The 20,441-nt window shown below is 39.0% G+C and overlaps 1 protein-coding gene across 1 annotated transcript in view; it reads left to right on the top strand.

The window, feature by feature from the left end:
* cdh7a (cadherin 7a) overlaps positions 1-20,441 on the top strand; it is a 226,637-nt gene that overhangs the window by 192,330 nt on the left and 13,866 nt on the right. Inside the window, exons 10-11 of the mRNA XM_041814197.1 lie at positions 1,730-1,847; positions 10,617-10,865. Coding sequence (XP_041670131.1) covers positions 1,730-1,847; positions 10,617-10,865 — 367 coding nt within the window. The remainder of the gene's footprint in view (positions 1-1,729; positions 1,848-10,616; positions 10,866-20,441) is intronic.

Genomic DNA, 20,441 nt, shown 5'->3' with positions numbered 1-20,441 from the left:
GGTTTGTTAGTTTGTTTGTTTGTTTGTTAGCAACATAACTCAAAAAGTCATGGACGGAATTTCATGAAATTTTCAGGAAATGTCAGAAATGGCATAAGGAAGAACTGATTAGATTTTGGAACTGATCCAGATCACTGTAGGGTTAGGGTTAGGGTTAGGGTAACCCTGGATCCAGGAATTTTTTAAAGGATTCTGTACCATTGGGAGATAGGGCTGATGGCAGAGGTCTGCCCTGTTACCACTTTACACCAGGAGATGGCGGACATGAGTAACTTCAATCCCAGCAGCATTTTTGGGTGTGTTTCTATTCAAAGTTTTGGAGTTTATAGAGTTTGAAAGACGCATGCCCAGTCGAGGAGACGAGTCGGAGCGTAACAGAGAGAAAGACAGCGAATTGTAGCGAGAATACTCACAATGCTGGGAGGAATAGAGGAATATTCACCCTCTGACATGACTTCCAGTCGTCCAGTGAGACCATGGGTGAGACTGTCAGTGCATCTGTTGGCACCGGCAGGCAATGCTTCCACCATGACAGTCCACATGTAGCAAAGCCAATGCTTTGCTTCACCGTGACTCCACCCCACCGGGGAGGGAGTAATTGGTGAATTAGATTTTGGGAGTGATCCGGATCACTGTCTGGATACAGGAATGTTTTTAAAGGATTCTTCACTGTTGGGAGATGGGGCTGATGGTGGAGGTCTGCACTCTCTGAGTGCTTTTCTAGTTTCATATTTTCACCTTTTAAACTCAAAATCTTGACTTTCTCTCTAATATATTTGCCTTTAAAAGCATTATTTTTCCATTTTAATTTCATGTTTTGACCTTTTTGAACTAATTAATTTACTTTTTTCAGATTTCGAGCCTTTAAACTTATCTTTTTAACTTTTTAAATGTCAAAATCAATTATAATTAGTGCTAAGTTTTTTGTTCTTATTTTATTACTGGTGAAATGCGGTTGGAAGTTTTTGGTTAAAAAGGTGACCCTGTTAGACCCTCAGGTTAGACCTGGATCCAGAATCCGGCCCCTGCTGTGATTGAATTTGACACCCCTGCCATAAAGGGTAAATGAAAACCCCTCAAAGTGCTGCTGAGATGTTGTATTCACAAAAATGGCCCTGACTAATTGACTAATGATGACAACCCAGAAACATGCCTCCAGCCTTGGCTGAGATTTACTGATTTGTGATTTACTGATATTTACTAAAATATCAACGTTTTGAAAAGGAAAAATGAAAAGTCAAGGTGGTTTTTGTTGTTTTTTTCTGTAGATGTCATAGTTGTAAAGCTTGGACTTGGACAGCAGTTGCTGGACATGATTTGCTCTGGAGCAATCACTTCCCAAAAGCAAACACTTCATCCCTAAGAGGGTGCCAAGCTCTTGCCAAATAAGCACTTAACTGTTCTCCAGAGATAAATGACACTTAAACACAGCCAAACATCATAAAACAAATCTCTTTCCATCAATCAGAATCCAGTTGAGTTTCTCCAGTTTGCTCTCACTGTTGGTGCCTTTTCAAAAAGATTTATGTCTACATTTATATGAGTTTACATCAGAGTGAGAGTAATGACAACAGGCTGTCCTTAAACCGAGAGCACACCTCTCTCTGAAAGCTCATTCAACAATTAACAGCTTCAGTTAACACCTAATCAGCCTTTGGGATTGGATCAAGATCAGTAAGTCAACCACTATTACCACTTCAATCTTGTTGTCTCTGTTTGTTATCCACAGTTGGTCCAGACCATCAGTGCCGTGGATAAGGATGAGCCTCTGAGCGGTCATCGCTTTTATTTTGCCCTGGCTGCACCCGTTGCCGGAAACCTCAACTTCACCCTGAGAGACAACAAAGGTGCTGCAACCTTCTTCTTCATTCCTTTATGTCAGCGTTACTCAACCACAGAGCCAAACTGTTGAAAAATACCTTTGCAAGAGCCACAATCTGAGTGGTGAAAAAAGGCAAAAATGGGTTAAAGTGGCAAGAAAAATGAGGTAAAGACCCTGTAAAGTGAAATCCACAGTTTGTGTCTTAACACTCTAGAAATGTTGGAATCTGGTTGCTGTAAACATGAAAACACTGAGATCTACATGTGAAATCTGGATTGAGACATTAGAAAGTTTTTTCCCCTCTTTGCTGGCTGGGTTTAATGTGGGCGGGGCCAATATGTGGGCTCATGATGTCATCAGCCCACAGTGGGGAAATGACCCCGCCCCTCTGGCACTACAATCTAAAATCACAGAGCAGTTCATCTCAGTCCAGTCTGTTGTTAGCTGATGTCACTGCCTTTATTGAAAGTTAACAGTCAGTTAAATTATGTTTTTTTGTTCATTGTGAGGTAAATTTCCCAAATCTATCAGCCACAGTGGTCTATGGATCATTGAAAGCATCAGAACAGAGATTTAAGCCAGAAAACAGACTTTGTCTCTTCTCTGGAACAGAACCAGGCCGCTGCACTCTGATCACAAGGTCAGCATTCAGATTGCAGCATTTTTTAAATCAGAGAGAATGGTATTTCTCCTGAGTGGGCGTGGCTTCAGCTCATCCAACAGACACGCCCACATCATCCTGGAGCAGATTTTACTGCCTCATTTTTCCTGATTTTGAAGCTTAACTTTATAAACTTAGAGATGTTTTAGTTAACTGAAATTTGATTTAGGGTTTCATAACACTATGAGCTGTCATACAACAAACCTAAATACAAATTTATTTTTAACTTTACAGGGTCTTTAAAGGGGGCAAAATGGCCAAAAAGCAGCAAAAAAAAGGGTGAAAAGGGGCAAAGTGGGCATAAAATGGCAAACACTGGGTAAGAAGGGACAAACATGGGGGAGAAAAAATGGCAAAATTTGGATTAGAAGTGACAAAAAAAGAGCTACAGGTGGCAAAAATGGTCAAAACATGGTGAAAACATGACAAAAAGTGAGTGGAAAGTGACTGAAATGGGCAAAAGGCAGCAAAGAGTGGCAAAAATTTGGGGAAAAAAGTGAGATTTGATGGCAAATGGCCGGTTAAATGGGTGAAAAGTGGCAAAATGGGGGAAAATGCAAATAGTAAAAAGCAGGATAAGAGTCCACAACTGGGTAAAAAGGGGCTTTAAGCAGCAGAAACTGATTAAAAATGGCAAAAAAAAAAAAAAAGCAAATAAGGGCAATGGAAATATAGAGACAAATTGACAATTAAAGCCAACTGTATAAGCGTGGAAAACAAACTGAGTAATGGGACTTGGGCAGAAAGTGGCAAAATCTGGGTGAGAAGTGACAACAAGAGCTTCAGGTGGCAAAAATGGTGAAAAAGTGGTAAAAACATGACAAACAATGAGAGGAAAGTGACTGAAATGGGCAAATGGCAGCAAAGAGTAAGAAAATTTGGGAAAGCAAAGACATTTAATGGCAAACTGCAGGTTAAATGGGTGAAAATTGGCAAAAATGGGGGAAAATGCAAATATTAAAAAGCAGCATAAATGAGTCAAAAATGGGCTTAAAGCAGCAAAAATGGATTAAAAATGGCAAAAAATTGAAAAGAAGGGCAATGGAAATATACAGACAAATGTAAAAACACAGCGCTGGCGCCGAGTCAGTAGGTAAAGGGTTAAATTGTGTTTCTTTTTAAACTGGAAGAAAAGTTTGAACCCAGATAGTAAGCTAAAGGTCTTGAAAACTCGTACAAAGCATAAATATAGTTTCTCCCTGGACTGACCTTCAGATAAAGCCCTGGAAAAATGTCTGTAAGGAAGAATCTGCTGAGTTCAACCGTTTCTTTTACATTATATTATTTTCCAACTTTTAAACTTTCAAAATCAGATTTTCTTACACCCTACAAAAAGATGCAGTATTTTTCAAACAACAGAAATCACAGTGAACAAGTTCCCATCATTGTTAAGAAGGAGAGTTCTGGTGTTTTTACTTAGGAAGAGGTCACAAATCCATGTTTCAACCCTGATTTTTATTTACAGGCTTTCGTGTGTCTTGGCATGCTCTCCACCAGTCTTTCGAGCTGCTGTGAGGGGACGTCACGCCACTCGTACAGCTCCAAATCAGTCCCTCATTAAGTAGAATGAGGTGTACTTGTGCTGAAGTTTAACAGACGCTGGAACAGAATGGCTTTCATGTTTATTGAGAGGCTGATTGAAGGAGGATTTGGTGTGGTCTCTTAATTTTGCCCAGTTCTAAGTGGTCATTAAAGATGCTTTTATAAAGAGGAACAAAAGAAGCCATGATTTAAAAATATCTACAGTTTAATCTTTCTTTTAAAACACATTTAAGCAGGTTTGAGTGTAAAATAAGATGTTTGAGTCTTGTCTCTGATGTTATAATCAAAAAAGTCATTGATCCAGAGAAGTGATGAAGCCCTGTGGGGATTCTAGCAGCTGTTAGGGCTCTTGGCAAAAATTCACATGGGGCCACTCCAAACAGCATTAATTTCCATAATGTCACTAATAATCTGGCATCAACAAAAAATGTTTAATGTGACGTATATTTTCTCAAAAAGTCAAAATCTGTCATTTTGAAAAAAAAATATAGTACATTTAAAGGACTGTAAATCTATTTTTTTCTTCTACGGCCTTTGACAAACAGAGATCCTTACAGGAAGAATGAATGCAATGCTTACGGCATAACAACTGTGAGTGCTGCAGGTGGGGCCCCATTAGGGAGGCTTCCTACTGTCACTGGAAACTTTGCACATTTTATGTTGCATGAATATTCACCTCCTGACAAATTCAACAAGTCCAGCTAGTGGTGCTATTAATGTAGATTAGAAATGAGGATCACCTGAGTGTAGTATAAAGACACCTGTGTCTGGAAGGTCAAGTCACAGGTTAATCAGTATTCCTGGCTACCATTGCTCCATGAAGACAAAAGAACACACCAGGCAACATGGAGAAAATGTAATTGAAAAGTTTACATTTGGGGAAGGAGACAAAAAAATTCTTTTGGCATGGAGCATCCCCCAGAGTTTAGTTAAATCCATCATCAGAAATGGAAGGAATGTGGCACATCTGCCTAGATCAGGACGTCCTCACAAACTGAGTGAGCGTGCAAGAAGGAGACTAGTGAGGGAGGCCACAACACAGCTATGAATACTGTCCCCCAGCAGGGCTGGACTGGCCATATGGCAAATGCCCGGTATGATCTGTTTCTTTTCATTTTTTGTTAAGCACCGGCCCATAGAGCAGGGGCAGTGGCCCATTGGCTTTTAACTTTAAAATGACAGTTTACTGGCCCACTCACGTGTCTTAAAGGTCCATTTAACGCCGTCCCCTCCCCACTCTGCTCCGGCTTAGAAAGTGAAACTAAAGTGTCTGGAGGAAAACGAAAGTAATCGCAAAAACATTTGGATTACGATTGGATACGGAAATAATTGTCAAATTAGAACAAAAAACTTTTGAGATGCGCAAAACTTAAGACTCTGCAGTCCATGCAGTAGAAAGTCTGATGCTGCTGCAGCTCCATGTGGAGGAGGACAGGCAGGTGTGTGACAGGTATATCATGAGCATGAGGAGCATTAAAGCAGTGGCTGAGTGAGCTCTGTGAAGTATCAAAATATAGGCTAATAAACATCATTAGACTGTGATTCCACTTTATATAGAAAACTACAGTTTAAATGCTCTCCTGTGATCTGAAGAACGGTAAACCCCTCTCACCATTCATTTACTCAATTATATATTAAAGTCCTGAATTCAGACTTAGTTACATACAGGTAGACCTGTGCCAGGATTTTCATTAATATTGAATGCACTTAATTTAAACAGTAGAATAAAATGTTACCTGTGGTTAATTTGCCATCATTCTTATGTCAGAGTTACATCTATATATTAGCCTATTCAGCATATTTCATTTCTGGTTACTTATATTTTGTTCATGAGTTTTGAAAAAAGGCTGGTATGATTGCTGAACAGTTCAGTGCTGACCTGTGGGATGTATGGGAGTAGAAATATAAAGAACCATCAAATGTTCATTAAAGCAGAGGAGCTTTTCATGAAGTATTTAGTATCAAACTTGTGTTAATCAACATTATTCCAGTAAACCTACTTCATTACATTTCTGTGATCATTTTTAGTAAATGAAAACATGTATTCAGGCAGAGATTTTACAAAATAAGGGTATACTTTTCTGCACTTCTACTTGATATGGTGCACACTCACCGTACTGATATGTCGTATACTCACCTCTGACCATTAGTAGCCAGTCAAAACAGAGTGAAAACACTCCACAACTATGTCTTTTTTTTATTTTTGTAGCTGTATGTAGTAAGTAATTTAGTACAGTCATGTGCAGACAACGCTGTCCATGAAGAGAGATAACTGGGAGAGGTTTCTGGTGCCCAGCCAAACTGGGAGCCCATGGAGGTCAGCAAAACGATGGTCCATTCTAAAGTTAGGCTGTGATATCCGTATTTCATATTCAACCTGAAGAACCACTCTTCTAAAATAAGAAAAATCATTTTTTAATCATTTTTTTAGTAAAAAGCTGTCCTAAAAATGTAAATCCCTTTTGTCAAAAAAAGGATTAAAATGTTTTAAAAAAAATGCTAAAATGGGCTAATGATGGAAAAAAGTGGAAAAGGTGGGGAAGTTGGATTTTACTGATTTTACTAATGGCGAAAATGGGTTAAAGTGACAAAAATACACGGAAATAGTGATAAAAATAAGTTAAAATGTGGTTGATATGGCTTTAAATTTGCAAAAATGGATGAAAATTTGGTGAAATGGGATGCAAAAATCCATAAAAACTGGCAAAAAAAGGGTTAACTGAGAAAGAAGAAATAGGCAGATATGGGCAGAAATTGGTTAAAAAAGCAAAAATGGGCATATCCAATGGTGAAATGGGATTTAAATGGGAAAAACTGGGTGTAAAAAGTGGTTTAAAGGGGTTAATAGTAGCAATGATGGGTGAACTGAGGCAACATTAAGCTGAAGTGGCAAGAAATGATTTAGAAGTGACAAAAACAGGCAGAAAATAAAGTGAAAAAAATGATGAAAAGGGATAAAAATTTTGACAAAATTGGTGTAAAATGGCAACAGTGTATATTAAAAAATATTCTTAGTTTTTTTAGGGCAACTAGGGACACCCTCAGAGAGTGTGTCAGCTCTGTGCATGTTTTTACAGCAGCAGGGTTTCATGTAAATAACTGATAATAGAGTCAGGCACAGTCCACAGGAGGCTCTAAGCTGCATGTTAATGAATATTTAAGTTTCCTTAAGGAGAGGCTAATTTCTTTCTCCCACTGCTTTGTGTAGGTGGGGAGCGAATTAGAAAGAAACAAAGGCATTTTCAGTCTATTCTTGAGGTTAAAGTTATTCTGTGATCTACTACAGAGACCTTACGATACACAGAGCAAGGCTGCAGAATTATGCCACAAATTAAGTTATACTAGATGTGCTCCAGTTGCAGCAGAAGTTTGTTTTGCATGAACAAATATAAACATAAAGCTGTGAGGGCATTGTCATTGCAGAATAATGGTTTCATTCGGCGTGGTCAGGCACACCGGGGGGCAGCAGCTACTCTCTACTTCTCCTGAGTCCGATCGCAGAGCAGATTGTGTCCAGAGAGTTGCAGTGAGCAATAGCTGAAGTGTCAATTGCACCGCTGCAAGGCTCAATCTGAGGAGAGTCAGCAGCAAATAGACTGTACCGAACTTGACCAACACCTTTTACAGACTCTCAGGCCGCTGGCGGTTTTTCAGAGGAGGGTTTGTGATTTAAAAAACCACATGAAACGTCTGATAAAGTCATGGTTGTTTATTTAAAGTTTGAATTAGTCACCGGCTAATGAGCTCACAGAGTTGGATTTGGCTTTTTTTCACTGGCACTCTGCAAGTGAGGACTGTAATGAAAAATGGATGCAAGAAAATAAGACTCTTTTGTTTCAAGACTCTGACAATATCACTACAATACAAAAACTACCACTTTAGTTAGCTGTATTATGCATCCTATGATAAGACAAATCCTACAGCTGATGTGTGGTCGTCACAACTGACCATGCTATGAAATAATCATGGAACATTACCAGACGGCGATGTTTTAAAGTGAAATGCAAAGGCAGAACTAAACTCCAGACACGGCTGCTGCACTGTATCACGCCGCCCGGTGATTTACTCAAGAAATAGTTCAGAGCATTTGCTTCATGTGTCATAATGTTACATAATTATACGTTATTATTTCATAGCGTGGTGAATGTGCAGGTCACAACTTGTCCATGAGAGTGTTTTGGAGTTGTTGGATTGTGTATTTGATGAGTTTGATGAGGAAAGCAAAAAATTCCTTCTGCTTCCATAGCGTTAGCTGTGCAGCTGGTATATCAGTCCCCCCAGATCTAGAAACAGCTTGCACCGACAACTAAAGGAAACCAACCTATTACTAAGACAGCAGGAATTATGGCAATGGGCAAATTTGCCAAAATGTTGAAGTATCCCTTTAAGTTAAGCTACAGTAACCTTCTTTTATTTTTAACCTGAATAATAACCACTCTTATCAAAGCAACAAAAAAAATTATTCATTTTATGCTGCAGTACAAATATAGCCTTTTTCAAAATGTAAACCCCTTTTCTTCAAACAGAATCGCCTCTTTATTATTATCCATGTAATGGTGGTGGTAGTGTGGTATATTTGGTACATTTAGTAGAAACGACCCAACATCAGTCCACCAATAGCAAAGCACTTGGCAGCATTTAACAACATAACAGCAGAGGTGTCAAGTAACTAAGTACAAATACTTTGTTACCTTACTTAAGTAGAAAATTTGGGTATCTATAGTTTATTGGAGTTATTATTTTTCAGCCTGCTTTTTACTTCTGTACAGTTATCTGTACTTTCTACTCCTTATATTTTAAAAATAGCCTCATTACTCTTATTTCATTTCAGCTTGTTTTCATTCCGGCTTGTCATCGATCAAAAAACACAAATGAAGAACCCAAAAAACTATCTAATAGTACTAATACTATACTGATGGGCCGGACAAAATGATTGGCACCCTCAACTTAATATTTGGTTGCACATCCTTGGAAAAAAATAACAGAACCCAATCTCTTCCTATAACCATCAACAAGCTTCTTACACCTCTCAGCTGGAATTTTGGACCCTAACCCTAACCCTGACCCTTTGTCTGGCCCATTTTTTGAGTTTTGTGTAAAATTATGTCAATTTTGTCTTTTTTCTTCAGATTTTTTGTTTTGTTCTGATGCACATGAAGGAAATAAACGTGTGTATACCAAAAACATTTGTAATTGCAACAATTTCTTGGAGAAATGTCGTATTTTCTGGAAAAATTCCAGGGGTGCCAATACTTTCGTCCATGACTGGATGTATTCCATTTTTGTCTGTTTAAAGTCCGGCCCCCAGAGTCTCTGCCAAAACCAAATCTGGCCCTTGTTCAGATGTCCTTGATGACCCCTGATGTAGGGTATCATGTCTGACTTATAGGAGTCGCACCTGCCCACCACTTAAGCCCCTACTCTGTATTTTCACTTTGCAACATAAATGGCACAGTTTTCCCTCATATTGGAGCACAGTCCCTATAGATACTTGCCTTTTTCCTATTTTGACTTAAAAATACCCCTGAGCACAAAGCCACCTCCGAACAGAAATGATTTTTCTACGTTGCCTCAGGACACTGTGACCGGCCTTTGCCCTGACCTCGGCCACATCCAGTATGTAGGAGCCAAAACTCGGAGCCTCATGGCCAATATACAGCCAAAGCATGCTCCTAAAGTTGAACTGGAGCATATCCTGCAAGCAGCTACAGCTATGTCACAGGAAGTCTACAATCAAAAGTGTGGAGGCCGTTACAGCAGTCCATGGTTTTCAGATAAATTATTCAGCAGTCACGTTGCCTACATACTTTGCCATGTAGCCTTAAAGTCTTATTTTCCCTTTTTCTGCCTTGCTGCATGCAGATTTCCCCTGAGGACAAAATATTCATGACCAAATGTGTCCCATTTAGCACCACAACATATTTATACAACAATGTAACAGCTTTATTTTCAACTCATGACAGTTGTTACAAACCAATTTGGGCTTTTTTTTGTCCTCTGTGGGAGCATTTTGCTGATTTGACTAACGTGGCATTTACAAGACAAATCATCCCTGTCTTCATTTTCACTTTGTTCTGAGTAAGAGCAAAGCAAAGAGTAATCTTAATATCGCTAAAAAAAACCAAAGGAGTTGTCCTTCAAGAGAACAATCTACATTTCAAATGTGGCTGCTCGGTTTGAAAGCGCCTTTAAATCTATTGAAAAGCTTGTCATAAAGTGGCTTTTTTTAGCTGCCGTAATGGCATATTGTTCTCGTCTGTCTGCCTCTGTCTCTCTATCAGACGCCCAGATTTCATATAAGATTTCACCATCAAACCAAAGCTGTTATTAGCCAACAGGTGGTCAAGATCAGGGAGAGACGCCACAGTGTGTCATGTAATGAATTGTGTTAATGACACCATCTGTTGGCATTTCTGCTTTCAATACTGTAAAATCATTTCAAACTGCACATCCAAAGCCTGGTGATCATTGCAGGATAGAAGTTAAGCCTCCTGGAAGTCAAATAAATGCAGATTAGTGTTCATTTGAAGCTTGTAAAGGCAGATTTCCAGGTTTTTCTCACAAGTTTGACTCTCTTTCACTCTATTTCAGACAACACGGCAACTATTTTGACAAAGCGAGGTGGTTTCAGGAGACGGGAGCAGCCTGTGTACCGGCTGCCCGTGTTGATTGTGGACAACGGGAGCCCGGCCCTCAGCAGCACAAACACGCTGTCGGTGCGAGTGTGTGAGTGTGACTCCGACAACGTGCCCCTGTCTTGTGGAGCCGTGGCTTACATCGCGACCGGCCTGAGCACCGGCGCCCTCCTGGCTATTTTAGGCTGCATCATCACGCTTCTGGGTAAGATTTTTAAGACCTCAATGTCACAGGCGAGTCTGTCTAAAAATGGCAGAGAAAGGCTGGTGATAAGTTTAAAATGGTCATCACTGCAGAGGTGTTTATTTTCACTTTAACATATGAAAATGCAGTACTGTGCAGAACTTTTAAGCATGTTTGGGCCAAAAAGTGAGGCTGATGTAAAGTCTGGATGTGGCGAGTAAGCTTCCTGAGAGCACCGTTGGTTGGAAGGAGGATTGACACAACCCTGCTAGTGCTCTGGATGTCCTTGCATTTACCAGAGAATAATCTGTATTAGCATAGCCCAGGGCAGGCCTATTCAGTTAGCGGCTCAGGGGCCATATGCCAGAGATGCAGAGGGCAACCTGTTCTGCTTTCACAAATTCCCACAATATTTTAGGCTGTGAATGCAACACTCCTCATTGCCTAGCAACAGTCTACCTACAATGCACTGTGTTGATTTGAAGCATGGCAAGCGATGCTGACAGAAGTAGCCCCAAAATACCAAGTATAAAACATGTCCTTTTCAACTTCTATGCACTTTAAGGTCGTTTTCACACCTGATAGTCTGGGGGACTCGGTTCGTTTTGGAACGGAAATTGCAACAATGTTGCACTTTCCTTTGGTTTGGTTTGCATTCATACTGCTCTTTGTCAAACAGACCAAACCGTCTGAACACCTACAACATCTGCCCGATAGGGGTGCTGTCGTCACAAACAAATAGCGACCAAGAAGAAAAGCTGGGAAATCCAGCATTTATGCTGTCTTGGGGTTTCTGCTCTTACACTGGGGCATAAGGAGCAGCCAGCAAGACGGTGAGCTGTCCAACATGTCGTTCTTTACGCGAGACGAATAAATAAGCACGGACTACGACGTGTTGCCATGGCTACACATACACCAAGCAAGGTACCGACATGTATTTGAGTGTTTCAAATCACATATAAATCCTTATATCATTACACTTTATGCCACTTCCTGTCTTTGGTTCACAAGTTGGTCCACTTTGCTTTCACACCTCCAACGAACCGCACCAGGGTTTGTTTGGAAGTGGACCGAGACCACCTGTTTTCAGGCGGACCAGAGTCCACTTGTTTGGTCCGCACCAGAGTTCGTGTGAGCTTTCACACCACTCCAAACGAACCAGACTATCCAGGAAAAAGGACCAGAGTTCGTTTAAAGCGGACCAAACAGCTCTGGTGTGAATGCGCCCTAAGATATACCTGGGTAAGATGTGAGCAAAATTATTACCTACAGAATTGCATTTTATTTTTTAATTCTATTTATTTTGTTTTTATTCAAGTGAAAAAATTCTACTACCTCAGGTTATGTTCAAATACAGCTCGGTTGTTGTGTTTTTATGCACTTTTTGATATGCTTTTTTCATGTTGCCAAATTTAAAAGGCAGACTATAAATAAAAAGTGCATATTTTTCATCAAATTGAATTGTTTTGGTTTGAAATTTGACATTACCAGCTCTTTATTTGGCGCCGGCTTCATTTCTTGATTTTCAAATCCGGCCTTGTTGAATTTTTAATTGAATAGCCCTGGACTAGGGTACTGTCCTTATCTGTACCATGGATGTCCAAGGGCCCAAAAACTGCAGGTGGTCTCCTGGCATATTAACAGGTATGAAAAAGGCCTGTACAAAAGATATGCTGTCGAGCTTGACCTTTGCCGTTGAGCTTGACCTTGGCTTCCGAGTCAGCATATGTCAAGCTTGACTCTTGCTGCTCTTCATTCCCTCTCTAACCCCAGGTTATGAATCCTTAGTGCCCAAAATGCTTAAAACGTATTAACATGACTGTATAATATCCAACTAATTACAACCAAATCCAGAGTATAAGTAGCACCAGTGAATAAGACACAGCCTGGTTTTTGGGGGTCTCCCAGAGGGAACAAAATTTTAGCCCTTTTCCTGCCTATGATTTTCATTGTCAGCAAGTTCAAAACATGTCATTTCTGTGCATTAGTGCGCCAACTTTTTTTTACCATGTGGAATTAGCCCTCCTGCTGGCTACCAGCCAGTGCTGTGCAGTAAGGGCACTACAAAATGCAGTGTTAGTAATTCATCTACATTTTCAGTAGCTTTGTGGTAGTGTAGCTGTTTCCTGCCGATACGTAGACATGTACAGTTGCAAGAAAAAGTATGTATCTTGTATTTCTGCATAAATTGGTCATAAAATGTTCTGATCTTCATCCAAGTCACAATGATAGACAAACTAATACCTTAAACTAATACTGCACAAAAAATGATATGTTTTCATGTTTTTATTGATCAACCCATGTAAACCTTCACAGTGCAGGGTGGAAAAAGTAATGTGCCAAAACTCCTGTCCTCCTGGTACTCCTGTCAGCTCACAACAGGAAACTGAAGGTGCAATAATAATAATAATAATAATAATAATAATAATTTTAGTTGTATAGCACTTTTAAAAACATGGGTTTACAAAGTGCTTTGACAAGTGCAAAAGCAAACAGAAAACAAAGCAACAAACCCAAGACAAGAAGACATAATGTGACAGGCAGACAACATCAGCAGAATCCAACACTTGAAAAGAACTAACCAAAAATATGGATGAGATAATAATTTATCAACATCAATATAAACAAAACCTAGACATCATGAGATGCCATGTAAACTAAGACATCACAGACGTCAATCAGAGTGCAGACATGAGGCATACTGCACAACTAAGACATCATGAACATCATCAGGATGCAGGCAAGACAGACATCAGTACCATAAAGCGATAGGATAGGAACCCAGGCAATGCAGGGACCCAGCTACACAGGCTGAGACCGAGGACCAAAATTAAAAACGTGGGACATTAAAAGACAAACAGAAAGGAGTAAAAACAAAACAGGGGATAAACAAGAAAAGGCAGTAAAATGTAATTAAGAGGACAAAAACAGATAGTAGAGCAAGGTAAAACAAGCTTTAAACTGTAAAAGCAGTAAAATTGACCAATATTATAACAGAGGTAAACAAAAGGGAAGCAATAAAAATATAAAAGCAATAAAGTGAGGAAGACTGTAACAATTAAAGACGGCTAAGAGGCAAGAAAATAAAATTAGGTTGACAGGGAGTAATGGTGAGATTAAGAGGAAATTAAACGAAGATATGTAAGAATCTGTGAGAACATAAAAACTAAATAATAATAATAAGAAGAAGACGACATCACATAAAAGCAAGTCTATAAAAATGAGTTTTAAGAAGTGATTTAAAAGATGTCAATGATTCTGCATGCCTTATCTCCTCAGGTAGGTCGTTCCAAAGTCGAGGGGCTCTGATGGAGAAGGCCCTGTCACCCTTAGATTTGAGCCTCAACTTTGGAACGATCAGGAGGTTCCCCCCCCGAGGATCTGAGGCTTCAGGCTGGGACATAGGGGATTAAAAGTTCTGAAATATATTCCGGAGCCAGACCCTTCAGCGCCTTAAAAGTAACAAGTAAAATCTTAAAATCAATTCTAAAACTAATGGGTAGCCAGTGTAAAGACGCTAAAATTGGGGTGATGTGATGTCGTCTGTTAAAACCGGTTAGAAGCCTAGCTGCTGCGTTTTGAACAAGTTGAAGCCGGGATAGGGACTTTTGGCTGAGACCTGACAGGAGAGAGTTGCAATGGTCCAGGCGGGAAAAAATGAGGGCGTGGATTACCTTTTCCATATCTGACTGGAGGAGAATTGGTTTTATTTTGGCAATTGTGCGTAAATGAAAAAAGCATGACTGTATAACTTTATTGATGTGTGTTGTGAAGGTGAGGTTGGAGTCAAATACTACTCCTAGATTTCAGGCTGTTGATTTGATATTTGATGACAATGGACCAAGGCTGTTTGTGATTGTACTGGGAGAGTTTGGAATATTGAAAAGAATGATTTCGGAGTTGGAATTATTGAGTTGTAGGAAGTTTTGTGCCATCCAGCAGTCAATATCATGTAGACAGTCAATGACAGCAGGCTTCTCGGGTCCTCAGGTCTCAGGGGCAGGTATATCTGAAAGGAGACTTTATGATTCTTAATGATTTGGCCAAGGGGCAGCATATAAATAGAAAATAAAAATAGGGCAATGTGCACAGGCTTACCAAAACTGGACAAAAGAAGATCAGAGAAATGTTGCCTGGTCTGATGAGTCTTGATTTCAGCTGCGACATTCAGATTCAGTTTGGAAAAGTATTAATACATTTTGGGACTCTGATTTTTTTTAAATTATCAATGACATTTTGGAGGAATGTCTTGTACATTTTGTGGAATTTGGCTGGGACTTTTGGTGGTAACTACCTTTGAAATTTCCATAATTTTGATACAAAATCGAAGGGAATTAGTTTAAAAGTTTGCCGCAGATCTTTGTGACTTCTGTTGTCCTTATTTCACATCACTGTAGCAGCAGGGAGACTCTTCAATGGCTTCATCAGAGAGTGCTGAAAAGGACAAAGCATGGGATCACCAAATAATAATGCCATAATAATGGACCTTCTTCACATTGTGATCATGCATTAATGTTGACAGCCCAATAATTTCCTCAGTTTTGACAACTTAAAGCATTTAAAGGATTATGTCTTGTTTACAAAATGCTTTGCAGCTAAAAGCTCCTCCACTCAGTGAACAGATCAAACAGAGCGCTAACAGCGGGCCCTCCTCTAACAATGCTAGAGCCACTTCTAAAGGCCACTGTGATATACAACACAGTCCTGTCTGTCAAAGGTGGAAACTTCTGGAATATATCCCCATAAAATTAGAGAAGGTGCTATGGCACTTTTCCTACAGCGCTTTTAAAGCTCAGTTAAGAGGTGGCCAACACACAAATGTCAGCAAAATTTGCTTTTAACCTCCTAAGACCCTGTGTGTACCAATGAGGATGTTACATTTTGTAGTTTACATCCGAAATGAAGATTAAAGTTTAAGTAATTTATTTGAAATGTTGGAAAATTAGCTGTATTGATATTTTTGGGGAATTTGCTTGGGAATTTTCCAGTATTCTTATGGAAATGTATGGGATAGTGGAGTTTGGAGTTTTGGCAGAATTGGTTTTGAACTTTTTTTTTTTTTTTTTTGCATTGAAAAAAAAAACTTGGAAAGTTTGTTTAGATGTTTGGTAAAATGTATTTAGAATAATTGAAGAGTTTGTTTGCAAAAACAGTTAACTGTTTTTATAAATTGTCATAAAACGTATTTTTACATTGTAATATTAATCAGACTGAAGTTGGTTATAATTATAAAAAGTATAATTAATAATTTTTTTAAGTTTTAAGATCAGAAGACAGCTCAATGGAAAGTGTTCATTTTATAATTTTGTCATTAACTGTTTTTCCAAATGTCCTCTTCAATTGTATAATAAAATGTATATTTTTGGGCATTTAATGGAAATATGGGGAAAAGTATTTTTAATCCTGGGTAATTTTGTTTGAGAAATGGGGGCAAGTCCTTTGAAATTTTACAATTTTTTAATGAATTTTGGGGGAATTTGCTTTAAAATTTAGGGATTTTTTTTTTTTTTACATTTTCTGGTATTTTCATGTGTTTTAGTAATAAATTCTGATTAAATCTTTTGGCATTTTCAAAAAGTTTCACTGGAACATTTAAGGACTGTTTTAAGAAATTCGAAATTCCTTTTTTTATGGGTTACTTTAAAAATATGGTTAAGAATTTTCACAGAAAAATTAAGATAATTTTTTTGAAATTTTCAGGACTTTGTAACATATTTGTAACCATAGGAGGGAGAGAGTGCTATTTGCTTTGCAGAAATGCATGAAAAAATACTTTTGCAACTAGGGAAAAGTGGCCAAAATTTCCACCAACATTTTCAAAACATTTGCTCATATCCAGTTCCATCCATTTTTTTTTTTTCAAATATTGCCAACATATTTACATACATAGATCTATGTTTGACTAGATTTTGGATTTACACCATTAGAAAGTTGTTCACCTCTTCCCTAGCTTGGTTTAATTTTTTGCATGGAAAAATATCTGAGTCCATGACATCCAAGCCCAAGTCTTCCGGGGGGATCGCCCCGCCCCCCAAATGATAGAACAATATAAAATCACCAAGCAGTTAATCTAATTACCGTCTGTTGTTGTCTAATGTCACCACCTTCATTGAAAGTTAACAGCCAGCTACATGCTGTGTTTTTGTTCATTGTGAGGTAGACTTCCCAAATCTATCAGCCACAGTGGCCTATGGGTCATTAAGAGTATTATTACATAGAGATTTGTGCCAGAAAACAGTAAATTTAATCCCTAACTTCTGTCTCACTGCTCTGGCACAGAGGCAGGTAGATGCACTCTGATTAGAACCTTTTTTATCTGAGAGGATTGCATTTCTTGTGAGTGGGTGTGGCTTCAGCTTATTCAACTGACACGCCCACTCATGAGACTAGAGCAGATGTTACTGCCTCATTTTTATCATTTTGAAGCTTAACTTTATAAACTTAGAGATGTTTATCACGACTGAAATTTGGCCTGGTGGTTCATAACACAGTGGCCTGTCATACAACAAACCTAAAATAAAGATTTTTTTCACCACTTTACAGGGACTTTAATATAAGCTAACATTTGCTGTCTCTTTTGAATAAACATAATTAGACATTAACCTGAAACGCCTGATGGATTTGTTTCACACATCCATCTAGAACAGTGGTTCTCAACCTTGTGGTCAGGACCCGATTGGGGGTCACGAGACACTGAGAGGGGGTCTCCAGATGTCTTAAAAAAAACTAAATATTTTTAGAATTACATTGTTGCCACTTTACACCAATTTTATCAACTTTTAACCCCTTTTCATCACTTTTTAACACCATTTTGCCAATTTTAACACATATTTGCCACTTAAAGCCCATTTTTGTCCAATTAAAACCCTTTCCAACACTTTTTTCTGCCTGCTTTTCACTTGTAAATCAATTCTTGCCACTTTTCGCTTGTTTTTGCATTATTATTGCCACTATAAACCACTTTTTACACCCTTTTTTGCCCATTCTAACCACAGTTATCCCATTTTTACCAGTTTATATCAATTTTTCATCCCAGTCCACTTAATTTCCCTCAATTTTTTGCACTTAAAAGCAATTTCAGCCACTTTGTAATCCACTTTTACCACTTTTGTACCAGTTCTTGCCAGTTTAATCAATTTTTGGTTGTTTTTTTTTTGGCCCCTTTTGTTCAATTTTTGCCACTCTTCATCCATTTTTGTTCTTTTAAAATCCAATTTCAACATATTTTCCACCATTTTTTGCCATTATTCACCAATTTAATCAGTTTTTCACCCATTTTTAATGTTTTTAACAATAGAAGGCTAATTACTACATGAATGAATAGAGAGCGATACAGATAACATTCCCTTTTATCGCTCCTTATGGACAGCCTTGTCTCCACATGACGTGGTTGTGTTCAACCACCTTCAGGTAGGAGGTTCCTGGTCTCTGGCACCTTTATTTTGGGGGTCGCGGGCTGAAAAGGTTGAGAACCACTGATCTAGAATACCTTCAATACTAAGTGTTTGTGAAAGGGCAGGCGATTTGAAAAAAACTAGGCGCGTGATTGGATGAACGTTCTGTCTGTCACATCTTTACGGGCCAATCAGGGCAACGAAACATGTGATGTAGCCACTACCGAGGAATAAATCCATAGAGAACTGCATAACAAGAACCATGGCGGCTGTAGACATGTTAGTACAGGACGTCAAGTTCTGATAAAACTGGCGCTTTTGCAGCATCCACACTAAGCTCTGCCGCCATAATTGCACAGGCCTCTTGTTGCTGCTTGATTATGTCACGACTCCGCTGCACCCGAAAGTACTGCCCCTTGATGCTGATTGGTCCTGTCACTTTCTAACAGTTCAGACGGGAGCTTTGCAAGATGGATTCGCCAGTGAGAAACACAGACACGGGCGTATCCATCTGCTTTGCAAGGTTAATTAGACATAGCATCTATTTTAATTTATGTAATTATTTATTTGTCTAATCAATATCAACAAAAATAAGCTGATATAAATGATATTGTCTCTCTCATTCTCTTCAGGACAGCTCAGACACTCTCATGCTGGCACAAACACAGAGACATCTTGGAGGTATATTAAACTGGAGGCCATTAGTTCTAAGCCTGTGGCCTGAGGCCATGCTGCGCAGAATAGACCCGGCTTTCATTAGCCATGCCGGGTTCAGGCTTCTGTGGCCACGTACTTCCCCCCGTTGCTCTTTTGAAGTTTTCATTTATCACACGAACAGTATTCTCTGTTGCAATGAAAGAAAGAAAAACTTCAAGGGGACTGAAATGAAAAGCAGAGTCTGACCCCATCAAAGAGCTTATTTCACTTATTGTGTGTGCTGTTTAGATCCTCCTCCTTTACCTTCAGTTAGGATCACCTGAGTGTTAAACTGCGACTCAGCCCTGATGTGAACGCTCTTTGTCTGTGGGTTTTATGAGCAGTAATGCAGGCAGGAGGTTACGGCTCAGAGCTGTAATATCTTTAAGGTTATGTTAATGAATTCTTGGTTACAAGCGTCTCTACTAACATCTTAACATATGGTGATGCATTGGAAAACAGAGCTCCTGTCCTTGAAATACAGATCCCCTTTGAATGCTTATATGTATGACCTTCATAAGAGATTATAATGAAGTCTAAAAACACACGGGGAAGCCATCAGAAGAGCTCCTTTATAAGGGAAGGTGATCAAAAATGTGAAAACTCATCACTGAGTCAGGCTGCCTGCAGGCGCTGTTTTTTCCAAAGAAACTGCACATTGTTACACTTTATTTTCACTATTGTGTGCTAAAATTCAGGAGATGCTCTCACAAATAAATGACACATAATAATAACTGGAAAATAAGGGTTTGTAAGCTCCTTGAGGTTGAAAATAAAACACAACTACCTTAAAAAAAAATACAGTAAAAATCAATGAAGTTAGCTAGAATTTTGTATTCCTTAACAATAAAGTGCATATTTATTTCAGTTAAACCAATTCTAAGGTGAACATTTTATTTTTGATTTACTGCAGTTATTTCTCATGCTGAGTTTATCTTATTTTCCCAAATGTTGGACGTAAAGAAATAAATATATCAAGGTCAAGGTAACAGCCTTGGGTGTCCATATATTCCACCATACCAACCAGAAAAAATACAGAATAAACTTCACCACCTGGCGGCCCCAGCTAAACACTCAGGCTAAATAAAAATATAGCAAAAGTTCCCCCAAAACCCAGTCTACCAACTCTACTTAATTGATCCTGTTGGCAGGATTTCAGTAAACATCCAGGCTGCTATTCAGAGCTGGCTGACCTAGGTCAGTGGTATTTTACCGAAGAGGAAATATGAGGGGAAGATAACTCCCCCCAGGTTTGACATGTGCAAGACCTCAACGAGTAACTGTGTTTTAGCAAAGGCTGCTCTCCTCTCACACTCCACTGCCTGGAGAATGCATAATAGCAGGGATAAGTCGGAGATGGCTAGTAAACTCTGTAGTGTTTAGCTGCACAGCGCTGTAAACTTACATCATATCCATTCAAAGCTGAACTTAAATCTGATGTGCTGTGGCTGTAAAACTCTGATGTATTCCCACTGCAACTTAACAAACAAAGCTCGGCACACAGCTC

Source organism: Cheilinus undulatus, linkage group 19, assembly GCF_018320785.1.
Source record: "Cheilinus undulatus linkage group 19, ASM1832078v1, whole genome shotgun sequence".
NCBI classification, from domain to species: domain Eukaryota; kingdom Metazoa; phylum Chordata; class Actinopteri; order Labriformes; family Labridae; genus Cheilinus; species Cheilinus undulatus.
The sequence above is the reverse complement of the archived record's forward strand: the minus strand, read 5'-3'. Positions and strand labels throughout refer to the sequence as shown.